At 41.3% G+C, this 16,624-nt stretch overlaps 2 protein-coding genes across 4 annotated transcripts in view; one reads left to right on the top strand and one right to left on the bottom strand.

The window, feature by feature from the left end:
- Chrm5 (cholinergic receptor muscarinic 5) overlaps positions 1-16,624 on the top strand; it is a 64,556-nt gene that overhangs the window by 15,428 nt on the left and 32,504 nt on the right. The window lies entirely within an intron of this gene.
- Positions 1-16,624, bottom strand: part of Aven (apoptosis and caspase activation inhibitor) — a 158,286-nt gene that overhangs the window by 125,481 nt on the left and 16,181 nt on the right. For all 3 annotated transcript variants that reach the window (XM_036183843.1, XM_036183842.1, XM_036183841.1), the window contains exon 2: positions 10,731-10,908. In XM_036183843.1, the coding sequence (XP_036039736.1) occupies positions 10,731-10,908 (178 nt within the window). The remainder of the gene's footprint in view (positions 1-10,730; positions 10,909-16,624) is intronic.

Raw genomic sequence — 16,624 nt, 5'->3', positions numbered from 1 at the left:
CAGAAGCCCTCTGCAGGTCCATTCTTGTCTTACCTCTGATCTTATGAGTAAATTCTTAAACATTTCACTGTTGGATGTGGGTTTATCATATACAGTCTTAATTTTTTAGGGAAATATTCCTTCTACACCAAATTTGTTAAAAGTTTTCACAGTGAAAGGATTTTCTCAAATGCCTCTTCTGTATCTATAGGATGATCATGTTTGTCCATCCTATGAATATGATGAATCCCACTCGCTAACTTACATGCCCCAAAGGAAAAATCTTACTTGATCATGGTGAATGATCTTTAACATAAATTCACTTCTCCCTATCTGTGGGTTCTACCGCCAAGGATTTATCCAACCATAGGTCAAAAACAAAAATTTCAACCGTATTTGACTGAACATATACAGATATTCCTCTCGTCGTTATTACCTAAACAAAACAGTACAGTAACTATTTATTTGTTTTGTATTAGGTATTATTAGTAATATAGAGAATGGGTAAGATTTTGGAATGTGTAGCTCAGTGGTAGAGCACTTGCCCAATATGTACAAAGCTCTATACAGCAAGCATTTAGAATGTCAAATACACAGAAAAGGCCCTTCCTATGTTAAAACACTATAATAAAAACACTAAAATACAGAACAAAGTACACTGAAAGCTGCAATAGAGAAACACCCAGTCCTACACAAAGTTAGGCCCACCAGAATAACAGCAGATGTCTAAACAGAAACTCTAAAGTCAAGGAGAGCTTAGAATAAGGTATTCAAGCATTAAGTCACAACTGCCAATCCAAAGTACTATACCTAGAAAAAACTAGTTGTCATAATTGAAAAGCAAATGAAAACTTTCTAAAGTAAGAACTGGCTAAAGGAATTCATGACCACTAAACAGAAGAAATGTGAAAGAATCCTTCAGAATGAAGAAAAATAAATAAACATACTCATAAAACCACAAGAAATAATGAATCATGTTAGAAAAGCAGTTAAGCGGGGCTGGAGAGATGGCTCAGTGGTTAAGAGCACTGAGTGCTCTTTCAGAGGACCCGGGTTCAATTCTCAGCACCCACATGGCAGCTCACAACTATCTGTTACTCCAGTTTCAGGGGGCCTGACATCCTGCAAAATACCAATGCACATGATATAAAATAAATAAAATTTTTTTTAAAAGTAAATATTTAAAAAAAGAAAAGCAGTTAAGCAAATGAGAAATAGGAAACCATTAAACACTACAAAAATCTAAAAAATGACAGGAGTTAATATACACCTTTCTACACTAATTCTGAACATTTAACAATCTTAACTCCCTAATCAAAAAGCATAGACCAACATATGAGATTAAAAAATAGGATCCAGGGGTTGGGGATTTAGCTCAGTGGTAGAGTGCTTACCTAGCAAGCGCAAGGCCCTGGGTTCGATCCTCAGCTCAAAAAAAAAAAAAAAAAAAGGATCCATCTATCTGTTGCCTCTGCACCTCAACCTCACAAACAGGCACAACTTTCATTAAAGGGAAAGGAAAAGGCACTGCGAGAAAATCAAACTAGGAAACCAAGAACGGATCGATGCGAAGCCGGGCACAAGAGTTTCCATTTGCTCAGAAAACTTTTTCTGTCCTTAGTTTTCAGTCTCTGTGAGTCTTCTAAGGTGCAGAGTCACGTATTTGGGTCTTGTCTGTTTTATCTAATTAACCACTCCTGAGGGGAATGGAATACTTTTACATTCAAAGTCATTGCTGATGGGTAAGGACTAACTGGTATGAGTTGTTGTTTGACTGTGTAGTAGCTAAGGTTTGGTCTCAACACACAGAGAGATAACAAAATCTACCATAGTTGGTTGACATTAAGGTTTAAAGAACCAGAAGAAGAGCCTTATATACTTCATATGGAGTCTGCACTTGATAGATGTTGAGGAAAATGGCATCATTTATCACCTTATTCGCTTAAGGTGTCTTATCATCACTAGGTCATATATTACCATATGCACACACCTCTTCTCCTTATTTTAACTATAATCCTAAAATTGCTAAGAACTCTATGTTTGATGTTCTTGGTTTGAAGATGCTACAGAACTATTAAAGGTTCAAGGAAGTCAGGAAAATAGAATTTATTTGCCTACACAGTAGAAAGGACCACAGTTAAACTCATGGCAATCAAATGTTCTCTAAATGACACTCATGGGTGAGATGCACACAGACACTCATGCAACTCCCAGCATTTTAGTTATGCACATTTGATTGACTGTCTTTATATCTTGAAATATATTTGACATCATGGTTAAATCACCACTCAACTTCTTTTGCTTAGCATGATAAACCTTCCACCACAGATTCTGTCCTTCTCATGCTAAACCTTTGAGGTTCCTTGTGTCACATTCATAGTTACAAAGCTTCAACATCAGTAAACCTTCCTGCCCTCACCCCACCACCACGCCCAGACCTTACACATAAAACAGAGTTTGTGGCCATTGTTTTCGTATTCTGATTAGGCAGCACCACACTGTACATTCTGACACACCTATTTTAATGATCTGATGTCAGAAGTTAGATTCTACTTCTACCCTTCACAGTTTGCCTTCCTCACGTTGTAGCCTTTTCTAAATAAATTCAGTCGTCTCTTGAAGGATGTGGTCATGAGTCCCCCTCACAGAGTCTGTACAGCTCCGATCACCTGACAGTTCTAGGTCAAGTCCCTTCCATTCAACCTTCACAACCATCTTACACTGCAGCTGTCTACTGAAATACACGACTCTGCACTGGCAAGGTTATTAACTGCCTTTCCCTAACCTTTTAGTTCTTTCATTTTTGTACTCTTTAGGAAAAAAATTCTACACCAAACTTTACTAGAGACTTGGCCAAAAACACACTTGCTTTTTTCTTCTCTCTCTACCAAGAAGAAGAGAACAAGTCAACCCAAATTTCAACATGGCAAGACCATAGATAGCATGTATTTCCTGTCATTATTCCATTAAACATAATGACTATTTATGTGTGCAACACACATATATAAGCGTGTACATGTGCATGGAGGTAGAGGTCAACTTTGGGTGCTGATCCTCCAGTGTCATGCATCTTGTTTCTTGGGACAGAGCTTCTCACTGCCATGGAGCTTACTAATCGGCTAAAATGGCTTGCCACCCAGCCCTGCCATTCTCCTAGCTCCACCTCCCCGGTTCTGGGATTACAGATGTACACCAACACACAGCTTCTCGTGTGGATGCTGGGGATCCAGACTCAGGTTCTCATGCTTATGTGTCAAGCACTTCTGCTGAGTCATTTCCTCAGCCCCCATGGTGGTCTTTTTAATGGGAATAAGAGCAGTGTGGTGTTTTGAATGAGATTGGCTCCTACAGACTCATATATTTACATGCTTAGTCCCCAGTTGATTTGATGAGCTGTCAGGGAAGAACTAGGAGGTGTGGCCTTATTGAAGGAGGTGTGTCATTAGGGGTAGGCTTTGAGGTTTCAAAAGTTCATGCCAATTTTTCTTCTCCCTCTCCTTCCTCTCCACTGCCTCCTACTTGCTGCATGAGGATCATGATAAAAAGCTCTCAGCTACTTCTCCATTACCATGCCTACCTGCATGCTGCCATGTTTCCCACCATAATGATAATAGACTAACCCTCTGAAAGTGTAGACGGGCCCCAATTAAATGCTTTCCTTTTATAAGAGTTGCTTTGGCCATGGTGTCTCTTCACAGCAATAGACAAGCAGAAAGGAGGCAAGAGCAGTTGAAAAGAATGTGCTACAGCTGTTAGCATGTAACACCCAGACTTGATGTGGCTAAGTAGACATTTGTCAACCTGAAGAGTATCTGTAATATAAGTCAAACCCCAAAAAGACTTGTTAATTTTCTCTTGCTAGAAAAAAGAATAATCTAAATTATCTAATCATCTAAATAAGCCAACACTCAACTAGAAAATGAACTTAAAGGCAGTCACCGCCAGGGATCCTGTGACATTGGCTCTGGGGACTAGGACAAGAAAAAAGCACATTTGCCAAAAATGGTGATAATGTGGACAGTGGACAGAGCGAAGTTTACCAAGTATTATTTTGGTGACTTTATAATTTACCAGGGCACAAACTACTTAAGGGAATAGATCAAAATGAGTGAAAGCTGAGTACGTCAAGATATAATGATAAAATACACGAGTTTAGGGCTGACAAAATAGTTAATCCTGGGGCCCAGATGGTGTAAGGATAAAACTAATTCCAAGCTATTCTCTGGCCTCCACATGCTCATGGTATGCATATCCCATCAGCATACGAAGAAATAAACAGATGTCATAAAAACATTTTTGAAGCTGGTGACATGGTTCAGTGGTTAAGAGCACTGGCTGCTCTAGCAAAGGACCTGGGTTCAGTTCCCAGCATCTACATGGATGCTCACAACCATCTAGAAGTCCTGCTCCAGGGTATCTGACACCCTCTTCTGGCCTATGCAGGCACTTCATGCATGTGGTACACATGTACAGATGCAAGCAAAACACCAACACACATAAAATAAAAATAAAGAAATTTTAAGTCTATATTATTATATTAAGTCTTTAATATAACAGTAGCAGTGTTGAGCAAACCAGACAATACTTTTGGAAATAAATGAAGATAAAACTAAAAAACAAACCTCTCTGTTGAGTACAAACTATCAGACCATTAAGGACCACGAGGAATAAGATGCAAACAGATCCAACTGGTGCAACTTTGGTAATACAGGAAATACTAGAAGATAAGGTTGAGCACAAGGTATTCAGATTAGGTCACTACTCACAGTTTTTAAGGTACTGAGTCTGCTAACAATTCTATACAGGCCTTACTCTGATGTAAAGACACAAACCTCCTAATATTCCTCAAGGAAGATTACTTTCAAAGGGGGAGTTGGGGAGGACTAAGAAAAGCAAAACAAAGCAAAAGATAAATAACTCCAGCAAGGACAGAAAGAACAGAGATGCTAAGGATCTGAACAGGAGCCTCCAGACCAGCCATTTGGTAAAACCACTGGGTAACTTAAGATGACAGGCCACACCAAGACCCACGAAGATCCACACATACTTTCATGAAAGCATGGAGAATTAAAAAGGACATACTTCAGCAGAGGAGCAAAAGAGACAATAATTTTATTTAATAAAAAAAAAAATTCAAGGAGCACTAAACGAAACTGAAAAGACCCCTAACAGTAACTGAAGAGGAACAAAGAACTGATGTGGGAATGCTGGGAGCAAGGGCCCTAAAGGAAGCATTACAGAAACTCACAGACATCTACAGGATCCCTAAGCAAACAGGGGCCAAAAGATCATAAACACAAAGGAGAGAACGTGAAATAAGGCCCCCAGGCTCAGGCCTCTGAGCAGGTTCAGGTAAGGAGGAAAGCTGGCTGTGATGGAGCACAGGATACAGCTGGCCCGGCAAACACTCAGAGAGCCTGCATCACAGCAACAGAAAACAAGACTGGAAACTAGTTTAAGTCTTCAGCTGCTCTTACCTTTTTGAGGTTTTAAAAGAGAAAATCAGATTTGACCCACTTCTATATTCCAGTGTAAAAAAAACTATTTTTGTCATTAAGCTACTTTTTTAAGTTTAATGTCTAGTTCTGTGTTTTGTTTTGAGATTATCCACATACCAGCGGGAGGGTTCCCTTACTAAGTTGCCTTTCCCAGATCAAACTATTTTAGTACAAACTATATACTATGTAAAAAGGTAAGGGTGGGGAAGATCAGTGTACTGAGTCAATGGAACTGCTCCACCACTAAATATAAAGAGTGGTCCAAGGTTTAGAAGCACAGGCTACTGGTGTGTTATCTTCTTCTCCCTTTCATTCAAAATTGATGATGCAAGAACACAGCACAGGGAAATCAAACACCATTAAAACTAAAATCTGCCCCACAAAGTAACTTTCCACAGTTACACTGAGGGAGATATGTAAGGGCTTTATATTAAAATACGCATATCGATAATGCTGATCCCAAAGACGGGAGGAGAAAAACTACCGACCCAAATCATCATGGCCAAATTAACTAAAGCAAGCTGTCTTAGTTAGGGTTTTACTGCTTTGAAGAGACACCATGACCATAGCAACTCTTTTTTTTTTTTTGAGCTGAGGATCAAACTCGGGGCCTTGCACTTGCTAGGCAAGCACTCTACCACTGAGCTAAATCCCCAACCCAGCAACTCTTATAAAAAGGAAAACATTTAATTGAGGCTGGCTTACAGTTTGAGAGGTTTAGTCCATTATCGATTGGCATGGCAGGAAGCATGGCAGCATGCAGGCAGACACGGTGCTGGAGAAGGAGCTAAGAGTCCTACATCTTGGGCCACAGGCATCAGGAAATGACGGTGACACCCTGGCCAGGCTTGACCTTCTGAGACCTCAAAGCCCACCCCCTAGTGGCACACCTTCTCTAAAAAAGCCACACCTACTCCAATAAGGCCACACCTCCTAATAGTGTCGCTCCCTATGGGCCTATAGGGACTATTTTCTTTCAAACCACCACAAAAGCAATTAATTAAAGCAAGCTTTTTTGTTTATTTATACAGGCTGCCTCCCCATAAAATGAGATTCATGAGGTCAGCACTGGATGTAAGGAAGACAAGGTTTTTGTAGCTCGGGGGTAGAAGGATTTCCGAATGGGGATTTGGCAGGCAAAACAGGTCGGATTACAGCAGCAGAACAAACAAGTTAGTCCTAACAACCTCTTGAAACAAAGACATGGCTGCAAGGTGGGCATAACAAGGTAGTCATCATCATAACAAGGTTGTCATAACCTTTTGAAACAAAGGTAGAGTTGCAAGATGATTATAAACAACTTTTTGAAACAAAGACATGACTGCCATTCCTGGAACAGGGAGTACAGAAAGAACCACTTGTAGTTAAAGGTTACAGGTGGAGCAGAGCCCAATCCTTGAGAAACAGGTTTAACCATAAACAAGAATGAACCTAGTTTGTCTTTACTGTAAGATGGCTTTTACGCCTAAGATGGAGGCTGATTGGTTCTTCAATAACTCTATGACCAAACTCATTTAACCATGTCACTTTCATATTTTCACTAAAAAATAAACAAAGCTGTACACTTACACCTAATTTCTTTTCTTCTACATTTATCTTCAGTTTTATCCTGGTATTGTGCTCGCAATGTGAGCACTTTGGAACTCTGGTAATCAGTGGTATCTTGAAAGGACTAGACATGGCATGAACTCAGTGACTATTGGGGTGGGAAGTAACAAGAAAGAAAACACTGCTTCAAGACTTACTATTTACACCTGTTTACACCTGAGGGCAAATGAGGGCAGGCTACCACTTCAAACTTTGCTGCTGTTGTTTATGGTTTTATTGTTGTTGTTGTTTGTAACTGAAGTTTTCCTGTGCCTGCTTGGCTCCCACAGCCCCTACATCTGCTCAGACCCAAGTAAACACACAAGAGACTTATATTACTTATGAACTGTATGGCCATGGCAGGCTTCTTGCTAACTAGATCTTACATTTTAAATTAACCCATTTCTATTCATCTATAAGTTGCCATGTGGCTTGTGGCTTACCAGCGCCTTACATCTTACTTCTCATGGTGGTGGCAGCTGGCAGCATCTCCTGACTACCTGTTCCCAGAATTCTCCTCTCTGCTTATCCCGCCTATACTGTACTTCCTGCTGGGCTACTAGCCAATCAGCATTTTATTTATCAACCAAATCAGAGCAACACATTCACAGCATATAGAGCAATTGATATCCACAGCAGTTGTTTATTTTGGTTTTTGAGACAGGATCTCTCTCTGTAGTCCTGGCTGTCCTAAAACTCACCAGATCATCCTCAAATTCACAGAGATCCTCCTGCCTCTGCCTCCACAGTGCTGGGATTAAAGGCATGCACCACCATAACCAGCCCCACTTTCAAACTTTATTTTAAATTTATTTATTTTATGTGTCTGGATGTTTTGCCTACATCTTTGCATGTGTACTACATGCATGACTGGTTCCTGCAGAAACTAGAAGAGTGCACTGGATCACCTGGAACTGGAGTTACAGATGGTTATGAACAACCATGTGGGTGCTGGGAACAGAATTCTTGTCCTCTGCAAGTGCTCTTAACCACTGAACCATCTCTCCAGCCCCCAATTCTTAAAATATACCTGAGGATTAGAAGAATATTATCTAGAAAAAAAAGCTAGTAGCCTAGTTATCTGGTTCAGAGGCTTACAGAAAGAGCAGACAGCTGCAAAGTTCCAGTCCCACCAGAATGAGTATGACCTAGAACAAACGATATGCCTTCCCATGTACTCCAGAAATAAAGACGTAGATGCTGCCAGCCATGGCTAGAGACTCAAGGCAGGCAGTGCCTGTCTGTACAAGTTAATGAGTTCTACAAAGGAGTGTCTTTTATAGGGAGACTTGAAAAATTTTAAAATGGACAATACAGCCAGGTGTGGTGGTGCAAGCCTTTCATCCCAGCACTCAGGAAGCAGAGGTAAGCAGATTTCTATGAGTTCAAGGCCAACCTGGTCTACAGAGTGAGTTCCAGGATTGCCAGAGCTATTACACAAAGAAACTGTCTTGAAACCTCCTCCCCCCAAAATAGAGAATACATATGAACAATTTAAAGAATAACTATTAAACCAAGGTAGCCATCATCCAAGCAAACAGAGTACTTCCAATGTCCAGGCCTACACACCTGTTGTATGCCTCTCCCTAATCATTACCCCTCTTCTCCGGCCTAAATAACACAGTTAACTTTTTCTTGCATTGGATCCTTTAAGATACAGTCTCACGGGCTGGAGAGATGGCTCAGAGGTTAAGAGCACTGACTGCTCTTTCAGAGGTCCTGAGTTCAATTCCCAGCAACCACATGGTGGTGGCTCACAACCATCTGTAAGGAGATCTGGCGCCCTCTTCTGTATACATAATAAATAAATAAATCTTAAAAAAAAAAAAAAAAAGATATAGTCTCACTGTGTAGCCTAGTAAGGTGACCCTCCTACCTAGCCTTCCAGGCACTGGATCACAGGTGAACACTAGCACACCTGGGTTCCATGTTTAAACAGAACCACATGGAGGTCTCTACAGGTGTGCGATGTTTCTTTTGCTACACAATGTCTGAGAGACTCACTCATGTCTCTGTGCATTCTTTTCACTACTAGTAGACATGTGAGTTGCTTCCATTTGAGAGCCTCCTGAGCAATTCATCTATGAACATTCATGCACATATATTAGAATTCTGTAGGGATTCATCAAGGGTAGAAGTGTTGGATCCTTGAGGGCACTGGGAAACAGACAACAACCCTCCAGAGTGAATCTACCAACATAAGCGAACACCAAATGGCTAAAATAGAAAGTTATTCCTAATTACCAGTCCTCAAAAGTTAACTGTTATACATGGAAATCCAACATAGCGATCATTCATAAGCATTCCTCCCTCAAAGCCTTTGAGCTTGCTGTCTTTGCCTGGAATACTCTTCTATATATATCCACAATGCTTCTTCCCTCCCCTTCCCCAAGACTTTAGCCAAATGTTACCTTCTCTGGCCACCCTACAATACTGCAATAGCCTTTCCCCACTGATTCCTACCCCAAGCAATTGCCAAGATTTAATGAATTAATTTATATTAAAAATGAACAGTATAAAAAATCAGAATCACTGTAAGGAGCAGGGAATGTATATCGGAGGATACTTTTCAAATTTTATGACCACAGAATGAAATCTAGCTCAACAGGAGACCAACACAGATGTCCTGCAACATGCATGAAAAGACAGGGCAATTCTCATCAGCATTGTGCTGCAGCAAGCACCCAATAAACCAGCAGCAGCATGGAGCAGAAACGGAAGAACACAGCAAAGACATGTCAACAGCAATCTCCCAAGACAGAGATAATCAAACCTCAAAGAAATCAGTAAGCAGACTATGAAAAAATAACAGAGGATTCAAGCATGTGCCTTGCTTTAAATTATGTAAATAAAATGCTAGAAGAAATAACCAAAATCATAAGCCAATGAACAGGCCTGCTGGGCTAGACTAGAATTTTAATTGAATTCAAACATTTATGCAGTATCTCTTATTGCCAGATACTCTTCAAATAATTAAGTATAAAACTGATTGCATTAAACCCACATGCAGAATAGAAGTTAATTTAATTGCATTATTTCAATTTTATCCTCCAAGATCCTTTGGCCAAATAGCTGATAAGAATTAACTAGCCAGCTACATTTTACCTCTGTTTCCTTCCTCCTCCCTTGAATAAAAAGTGTTCATAAATTATAGTTGGCCAAAGTGCAGGTAATAAGAAGGAAGCACTCGGTTGACCAGTTCAATTACTCAGGTTTTGAGCTCTTGACTAGTCAGAGTGGAATGCATTTGCAAATCCACATAAAGGGGCTGTGCTATGAGCAACATCAGTTCACAAGCACCAGAGTGAATCTTCTGTGTGCTTCTGGCTCACAATTTAATACCTTCACAATTTGTCCTACTCAAAATAGGTTCAATTATTATTCTTAGTCTAGCACAAGCATTCAAAATTATAGGCACGGGCCAGCAAGAGAACTCAGTGTGAAGGTGCTTGCTGCCAAGCCAGACAACTAGGTTCTGTCCCTACTATGGTAGAATGAGAAAACCAGTTCCTGCAGGTTGTCCTCTGACTTCCACATGCATATCCTGGCACAGCCATACACTGACACATACATACATTATGACATTTGTAATGTAATTTCAAAAGTAACGGATGTCTATGCAATCCTCCCAGCACTGAGCAGCAAGCACACAACTGGAACCTATACCTGCAGAGCTCAGGAGGACACTGAAGTCCGTCCCCCGCTGTGATTCTCCACTTTCATCATTGGCTTCTTTTTCAGTATCTTGATATCGATCCCAGTTAGAGACAATCTTTCTTCTAGAAAAATGTCCTTGCTCATCATTCTCTTCTCCATGGGTCTCTGAATCACTGTCATCTTCCACCTGCATTCATTAGAGATAAATCAATAGTCAGGCAGTGCAATCCTGACACTGGGAGTCTCTACAGTAAAATAATAGGACATTGGTGTAACACTAAAAACTGAATTTGTAAACAAGGCTGGGACCCTAAGCAATATTTCCAAAGAACCTCACTGTACCAGAGCATTATCTTGGGTTAACTTCCTAATAAGCATGCAAGGAAATCAGTACATTCTGCCTGGACCTACCCCCACATATAGTGGCTGTTTCATCTACTTAAAATCACTGAGGCCATAGGATTGTTAAGACTTCAGGACCAGAGCCTGGCAAGATGACTCAGGGGCTAATGGCACTTGAGGCACAAACCTGATTGTCCAAGTTCCATCCCTGAAACTCACATAGGGATTATATATATATAATATAAATATAAATATATAATAAATAAAAGTTCTTCTGCCACTGACCCCCACCCCATTCCATTAAGTTTGTTTAATCTCTTCTCTATTCTGCCACCATTTTTTCTTTTGCAGTTTCTTTATTTCCTACAAAAAATTGGCTGCATGTATTTCTGGGCACCATATGCAAAGAGGCCAGAAGAGGGTGTTGGATCCCTTGGAACCTTGACCTGCTCTGAAGGCTACATCCAGGGTCCAAAGAGAAAGCCATAGCATAGCAAAACTTAACTTAGGACCTGTTTTATCTGAGGGGTTAAGTCTCATATACATGATCTGAAAGGCATGTTCTTTACCCTTCTGTTACAGCTCTAATTCTCTCTACAGCTCCAACTCTTCCTAAATTCTGATTCCTTCTAGTTTCTAATTTCTTCCCATTCTCCTTTGTACAATATAGCTATATACATATTTTTAGGAGACTTTTTTCAATAGAGAGAAGCTACCTCTGAAAGTCACAGCACATTCCTTTAGTAAACAGTAGGGGGCAGAGCCATTTACCATGGAAATGCAAGGTTACAAGGTTCCTGGTGTAAGACTGTGACCAGAGGCCAGGGGCACAGTGCCCAGTGAGACAAGCTGCTAAGGGATAGGTCTTTATCAGCCGGACTCGGCAAGCGAAGAATTGGCATGATTTTTTTAAATAATTTATTTGACTTTATTTTATGTGCAGTATCATTTCCCCTGGAACTGGAGTTAACGGACAGTTGTAAGCTGCCAAGTGGATGTTGGGAATTGAACTTGGATCCTCTGAAAGAACAACAACCAGTGCTCTTAACCACTGAGCCATCTCTCCAGCCCCTTGGCATGATTTTTTAGGTTGCTTTGTATTAATAACCTTGGTCAGACATCTGTGATTTTGTCCTTGTGCATATCTGTAGAGCTTTTAACTTATGATCTGTTACAGAAACATTCAGTATAGTTTGAACTTGCTCTGAGGTAAAAGTGAGCTACTTGTGTGTAGTTCATCTAGACTGGGGAGAAATTGTTGCTCTCTCTGTTAGTTTGAGTTAAAGGAACAAAGTAGGCTTTTAAATGCCTTACAGTCCTCATCAGACAATAGATCTAGTTATGAAGCATATCCTAGTATATTTTCTCTATATTAAAATTATACAGCTTAATGAGAAGTCATCTTTCTGACCATCTATAAATATATGTGCCCATAAGATTGAGATGCAATCGTAAGATTACATATACATGTCACATGAAATTAATGCAGGTATTGGGGAGATACCACAGCTGATCCTGCACATGTGAAATTACAGACAAGAGCAATAGTTTCCAGAGTTGGTGGTCCCACAAGCCTTGCCTGGCATCATTCATTCCTCCATCAGAGAATCATTCCTCTGGTGGGTTGGCATCTGAATCATCAAATGCTATAAGCTGTATTTGCATCATGGCCCACAATAGCTCATGACAATCTATACTCTGATTCAAATAGTCTAACCAGAGGAAATAGTCATCATGAGAACAACTGAGAAATGTAAACAGTGACCAGACATTTGACCATACTAAGAATGAGCTAGTAATACTATTTACAGGCCTAACCCACTCCTGGTGTAGATTTGTCCCCATTTCTATCTAGAACGTTGCTTTAGTGTCACTATGGTCCTCTATAAATCTGCAGTTTCCCATCAACCATTCACCCAACAAATTTCACATTAACAATTCTCACCTAAATGAAACTGCAAAAGTTTCCAAAAAGGATGGACTAAATCAGCCTTTCAACATCTCTTTCAGCCCTGAAAGACCGTAAGCTTCATTGCAAAAGAAAATGGTTATTTATATAAAAATCTAGAAATTACAAAATGTAACCTGAAGCCTGAAGGCTGCCATCTCTATAAAATTCTGAAGACCCAAAGATGCTGATTAAAGTTATTTAGTGAGTGAAATCTGCTACAGGTGTCAACCGGTACTCATGAGAATTTGGGGGCTAGAACTAGAACTGGAGGTGTTAGCAGGCTTCCGTGGGGGAAAACCCAATATTCTCTTGTTGTCCCCCTGAGTAAAGTTCGGAGAAGCTTCTCCAGTTAGCCTGAAATCTCTAACCAGCTAAAGCACATGGCAAACTGTGGGCCTGGGCAAGATAACGATGCTGATGTAAAAGGCAACTGTGACTGGAAACACCTGAGAGAATGCTTCTGCAGGAAAACAAACTCTGAAATGAAAGGCAGGAGACTGGAGAGAACCAAGAGGCCTGAAATTATCATCATTCAATAGTCACCGAGTGTTCAGAGCTGCTGGCCTCCTGCAGATAAGCAATTCCCTAATCTCCCATTAGAAGTGTCACCACACTAGGATCTCATTGCTCCTACCCAAATGTAAAGGTCAGAGGAGCCCCCATCAGAGGAGAGCAGAAAGAAGAAATAAAGCATAGAAGACATTTGCTTCATTATACAAACATGGACCCAGCAAGTGGGAATACTGAAGTGTTGTTTTTATGTTGACATCATTTCAAAGCCACACTGGTAATTTTCACAGCAATACTTTATACCTGGAAGCCCATCCTTGGTGGCAGTGTTCATAAAGTAACAGAAACCCAATTAGGTTACTTATGATCAAAGTACTGCCAGGCTATTATCTGGCCCAGTGGTAACACAAACCACACAAAAAATCCATTTGGAACACACAGAGGGCCTCAGCTGAAATGAGAACTGTTTTACTTCTGATGGGCAAGAGTCAATTTGGCTTGACCTTCTACAGAACGAAGAGGAAGACAATCCTTCAGCGGACAACTACTCAGGGTCGACAATCTAAAACTCTCTATCGGCTGGGTGTGGTGGTGCACGCCTTTACTGCTGGCAACTCAGGAACAAAAAAGACTAATCAATTTTCCACTAATAGGGAATGACATGGTAACACTTTATTCTCAGGACAGTAGATTCAGCAACTCTGTACACTAACACACAAACACCAACAGAAGACCAGGATTTACCAAGGTCTCCACCACTTTAGAACAAAGCTCACACTCCCCGATGTTTGGTAACATAACTCTCTTTTCTACCTGAGATCCACCCTGAATTACCTTAGGGTTCACATTTCCAATGACAATCTCAAGACAATTCAGACTCCTAACGTGCATCCCCAAATTTCTCCAGCCCATTACCAGTTCAGTGGTCATTTCTATTTTTAAAGATGTTGCTGCAGCAGCACCCCACTTCCTGAAATAAAAATCTGCTTGGAGAGACTGGAGAGATTGCTCAGCAGTTAAGAGCACTTGCTGCTCTTCCAGAGGACCTAGGACCCAGGTTTGACCCCCAGTACTCGCAGGCACCTCACTACCACCAGTAAACTCCAGTTCCAAGGAATTCAAGGTCCTCCTGTGGCCTCTGTGAGAAGCTGCACGTGTGTACCATGCATACACTCCAGCATACACACATATTCATAAAACGATTAATACTTAAAAAGAAAATCCACGTGGAGCCAAGCCAAACAGCTGTGGTGCATGTCTGTTAATAGCAGTGCTTGAGAGGATGAGCTAGTCAGCCTTGGATACAGAGTAAGAAACCTTGCAAAAACTAACAGAAACAGCAGGAGCTGGTGGTAGGCTCCTGCAACGTATCTCAAAATTAAAAGGGAAAAGAGCTTAAGGTGCAGCTCAGTGTCAGAGCATTTACCCAGCATGTGAGAGACCCAGATATAATACCAGAACCAGGAAAAAGAATATGGGGGATGGGGGAGGGAGGGATGGAGGAAGAAGGGAGAGAGGGAGGGAGGGAGGGGAAGAGGAAGGAGGGAGAGAGGGAGGGATGGAGGGAAAGAGGAAATAGTATGGATAACCCAGGGTCCGGGGATTTCGCTATGTCTGGCATAGGGTACCTAAGGGGAAAAAAGTCTACATACACCATGCTCTTATGTCTGTTAACTTTATTCCTCTAAGACAAAACTTTATCTACTCAGCTACAGCTCGGTCAGGCATTCAGGACAAGAATAAACCTAGATACACCGAGCTCTTTATCCGTCTACTGTATTTCTCTGGGATGAAATCCTGTCTCCATAGCTTCAGTTCTGTCCTGACACTCAGTTCCTCTTTGTCCTCTCTTACTGTTCCCTCAAAGTCCTGCTAACAACAAAGCTCTTATGCTTCCCACCACATCTGCGTCCTCCGTTTCTCCCCCTCCATCTCTAGTGGCTCTCTACTCCTCTACTAGCTCTCTACTCCTGGCTCAAGAGCTCTGCCTTACCTTCCACATTACCTCTGTGTCCTTCTCTTCTCCCTGGTCATGCCATTCTGTCTCCACTGAACATGCCTGTCTTTCTTTCCTGGCCTCCCAGTTCTCTGCCTCCTCAGCAATGTTGCTCTACCTTCCACCTTGATATGTAAAAACCTCTTTCGTTCTCAATTGCTCTGGAGAGCCACAAGGCCTCAAAGCAAAAGGATGGTCTGAGCTTCATTAGCCCAAGAAACAAGGCTAAGTGTCTCCAGCCAGCTTATCTCCTAGGCTCAGGGCCTGGGAGTTAGTTACCTAGAAGTTCAGCAGGTCTGAGGAGCTGAACTGTTTGCCAATTGATCTAGGAATATTTGGGCATGCAAGAATTTCATAGCAGAAGACAGCTGAAATATTAAAAGCTGGATAACACCAAATATTCATAATAAATGACTTGCCTTTCGACAGACCCTTGGCCAGTCAAAGTATAGCTTTAATACACAGCTGAATCTCTATAATATATTCTTGTGGCTCACCACAAAATGGAAATGAAATCTATTTGTCTCCAGAACTTCCACAACAAAGTCTCACAAACTAGGGGCTTAAAAGAGAATTGTTTACCCACAGTTCTGTGGAGTGGGCATCTGAAAGGCAGGTGCTGGCAGGACTCTGAGAGGATCTGGGGGAGCAGTGACTCCATGCCCCTTCCCTGGCCTCTGCCAGTTGCCTACAACCCCTGGCCTTCTTTGGACTACAGACATACCACTCTGGTCTCCTGGTCTCTTTCTCTGATTCATGGAGTTCGTTCTCTCTCTCTCTCTCTCTCTCTCTCTCTCTCTCTCTCTCTCTCCTCCCCCGCCCCCATGTTTTAGTATTACCTCATTTCCTCTTGATACCTCTATAAAAAAACTATTCTAAAACAAAGTCACACACTCACATAGCCACTACCCATAAAAACCATGTAACGAGTCAATGAGACAGCCTCCAACAGCACCTATGTCCATAAAAACCATGTAACACGAGTCAATGAGACAGCCTCCAACAGCACCTATGTCCTATAGTCAATGAGACAGCCTCCAACAGCACCTATGTCCTGTTGTCAAGCATCTCTTCCTGCTACTAGAGTTTTGGGATGTGCAGTCT

Source organism: Onychomys torridus, chromosome 4, assembly GCF_903995425.1.
Source record: "Onychomys torridus chromosome 4, mOncTor1.1, whole genome shotgun sequence".
In the NCBI taxonomy this organism is placed as follows: Eukaryota; Metazoa; Chordata; class Mammalia; order Rodentia; family Cricetidae; genus Onychomys; species Onychomys torridus.
Note: the sequence above shows the minus strand (reverse complement) of the source record. Positions and strands in the feature narration are given on the sequence as shown.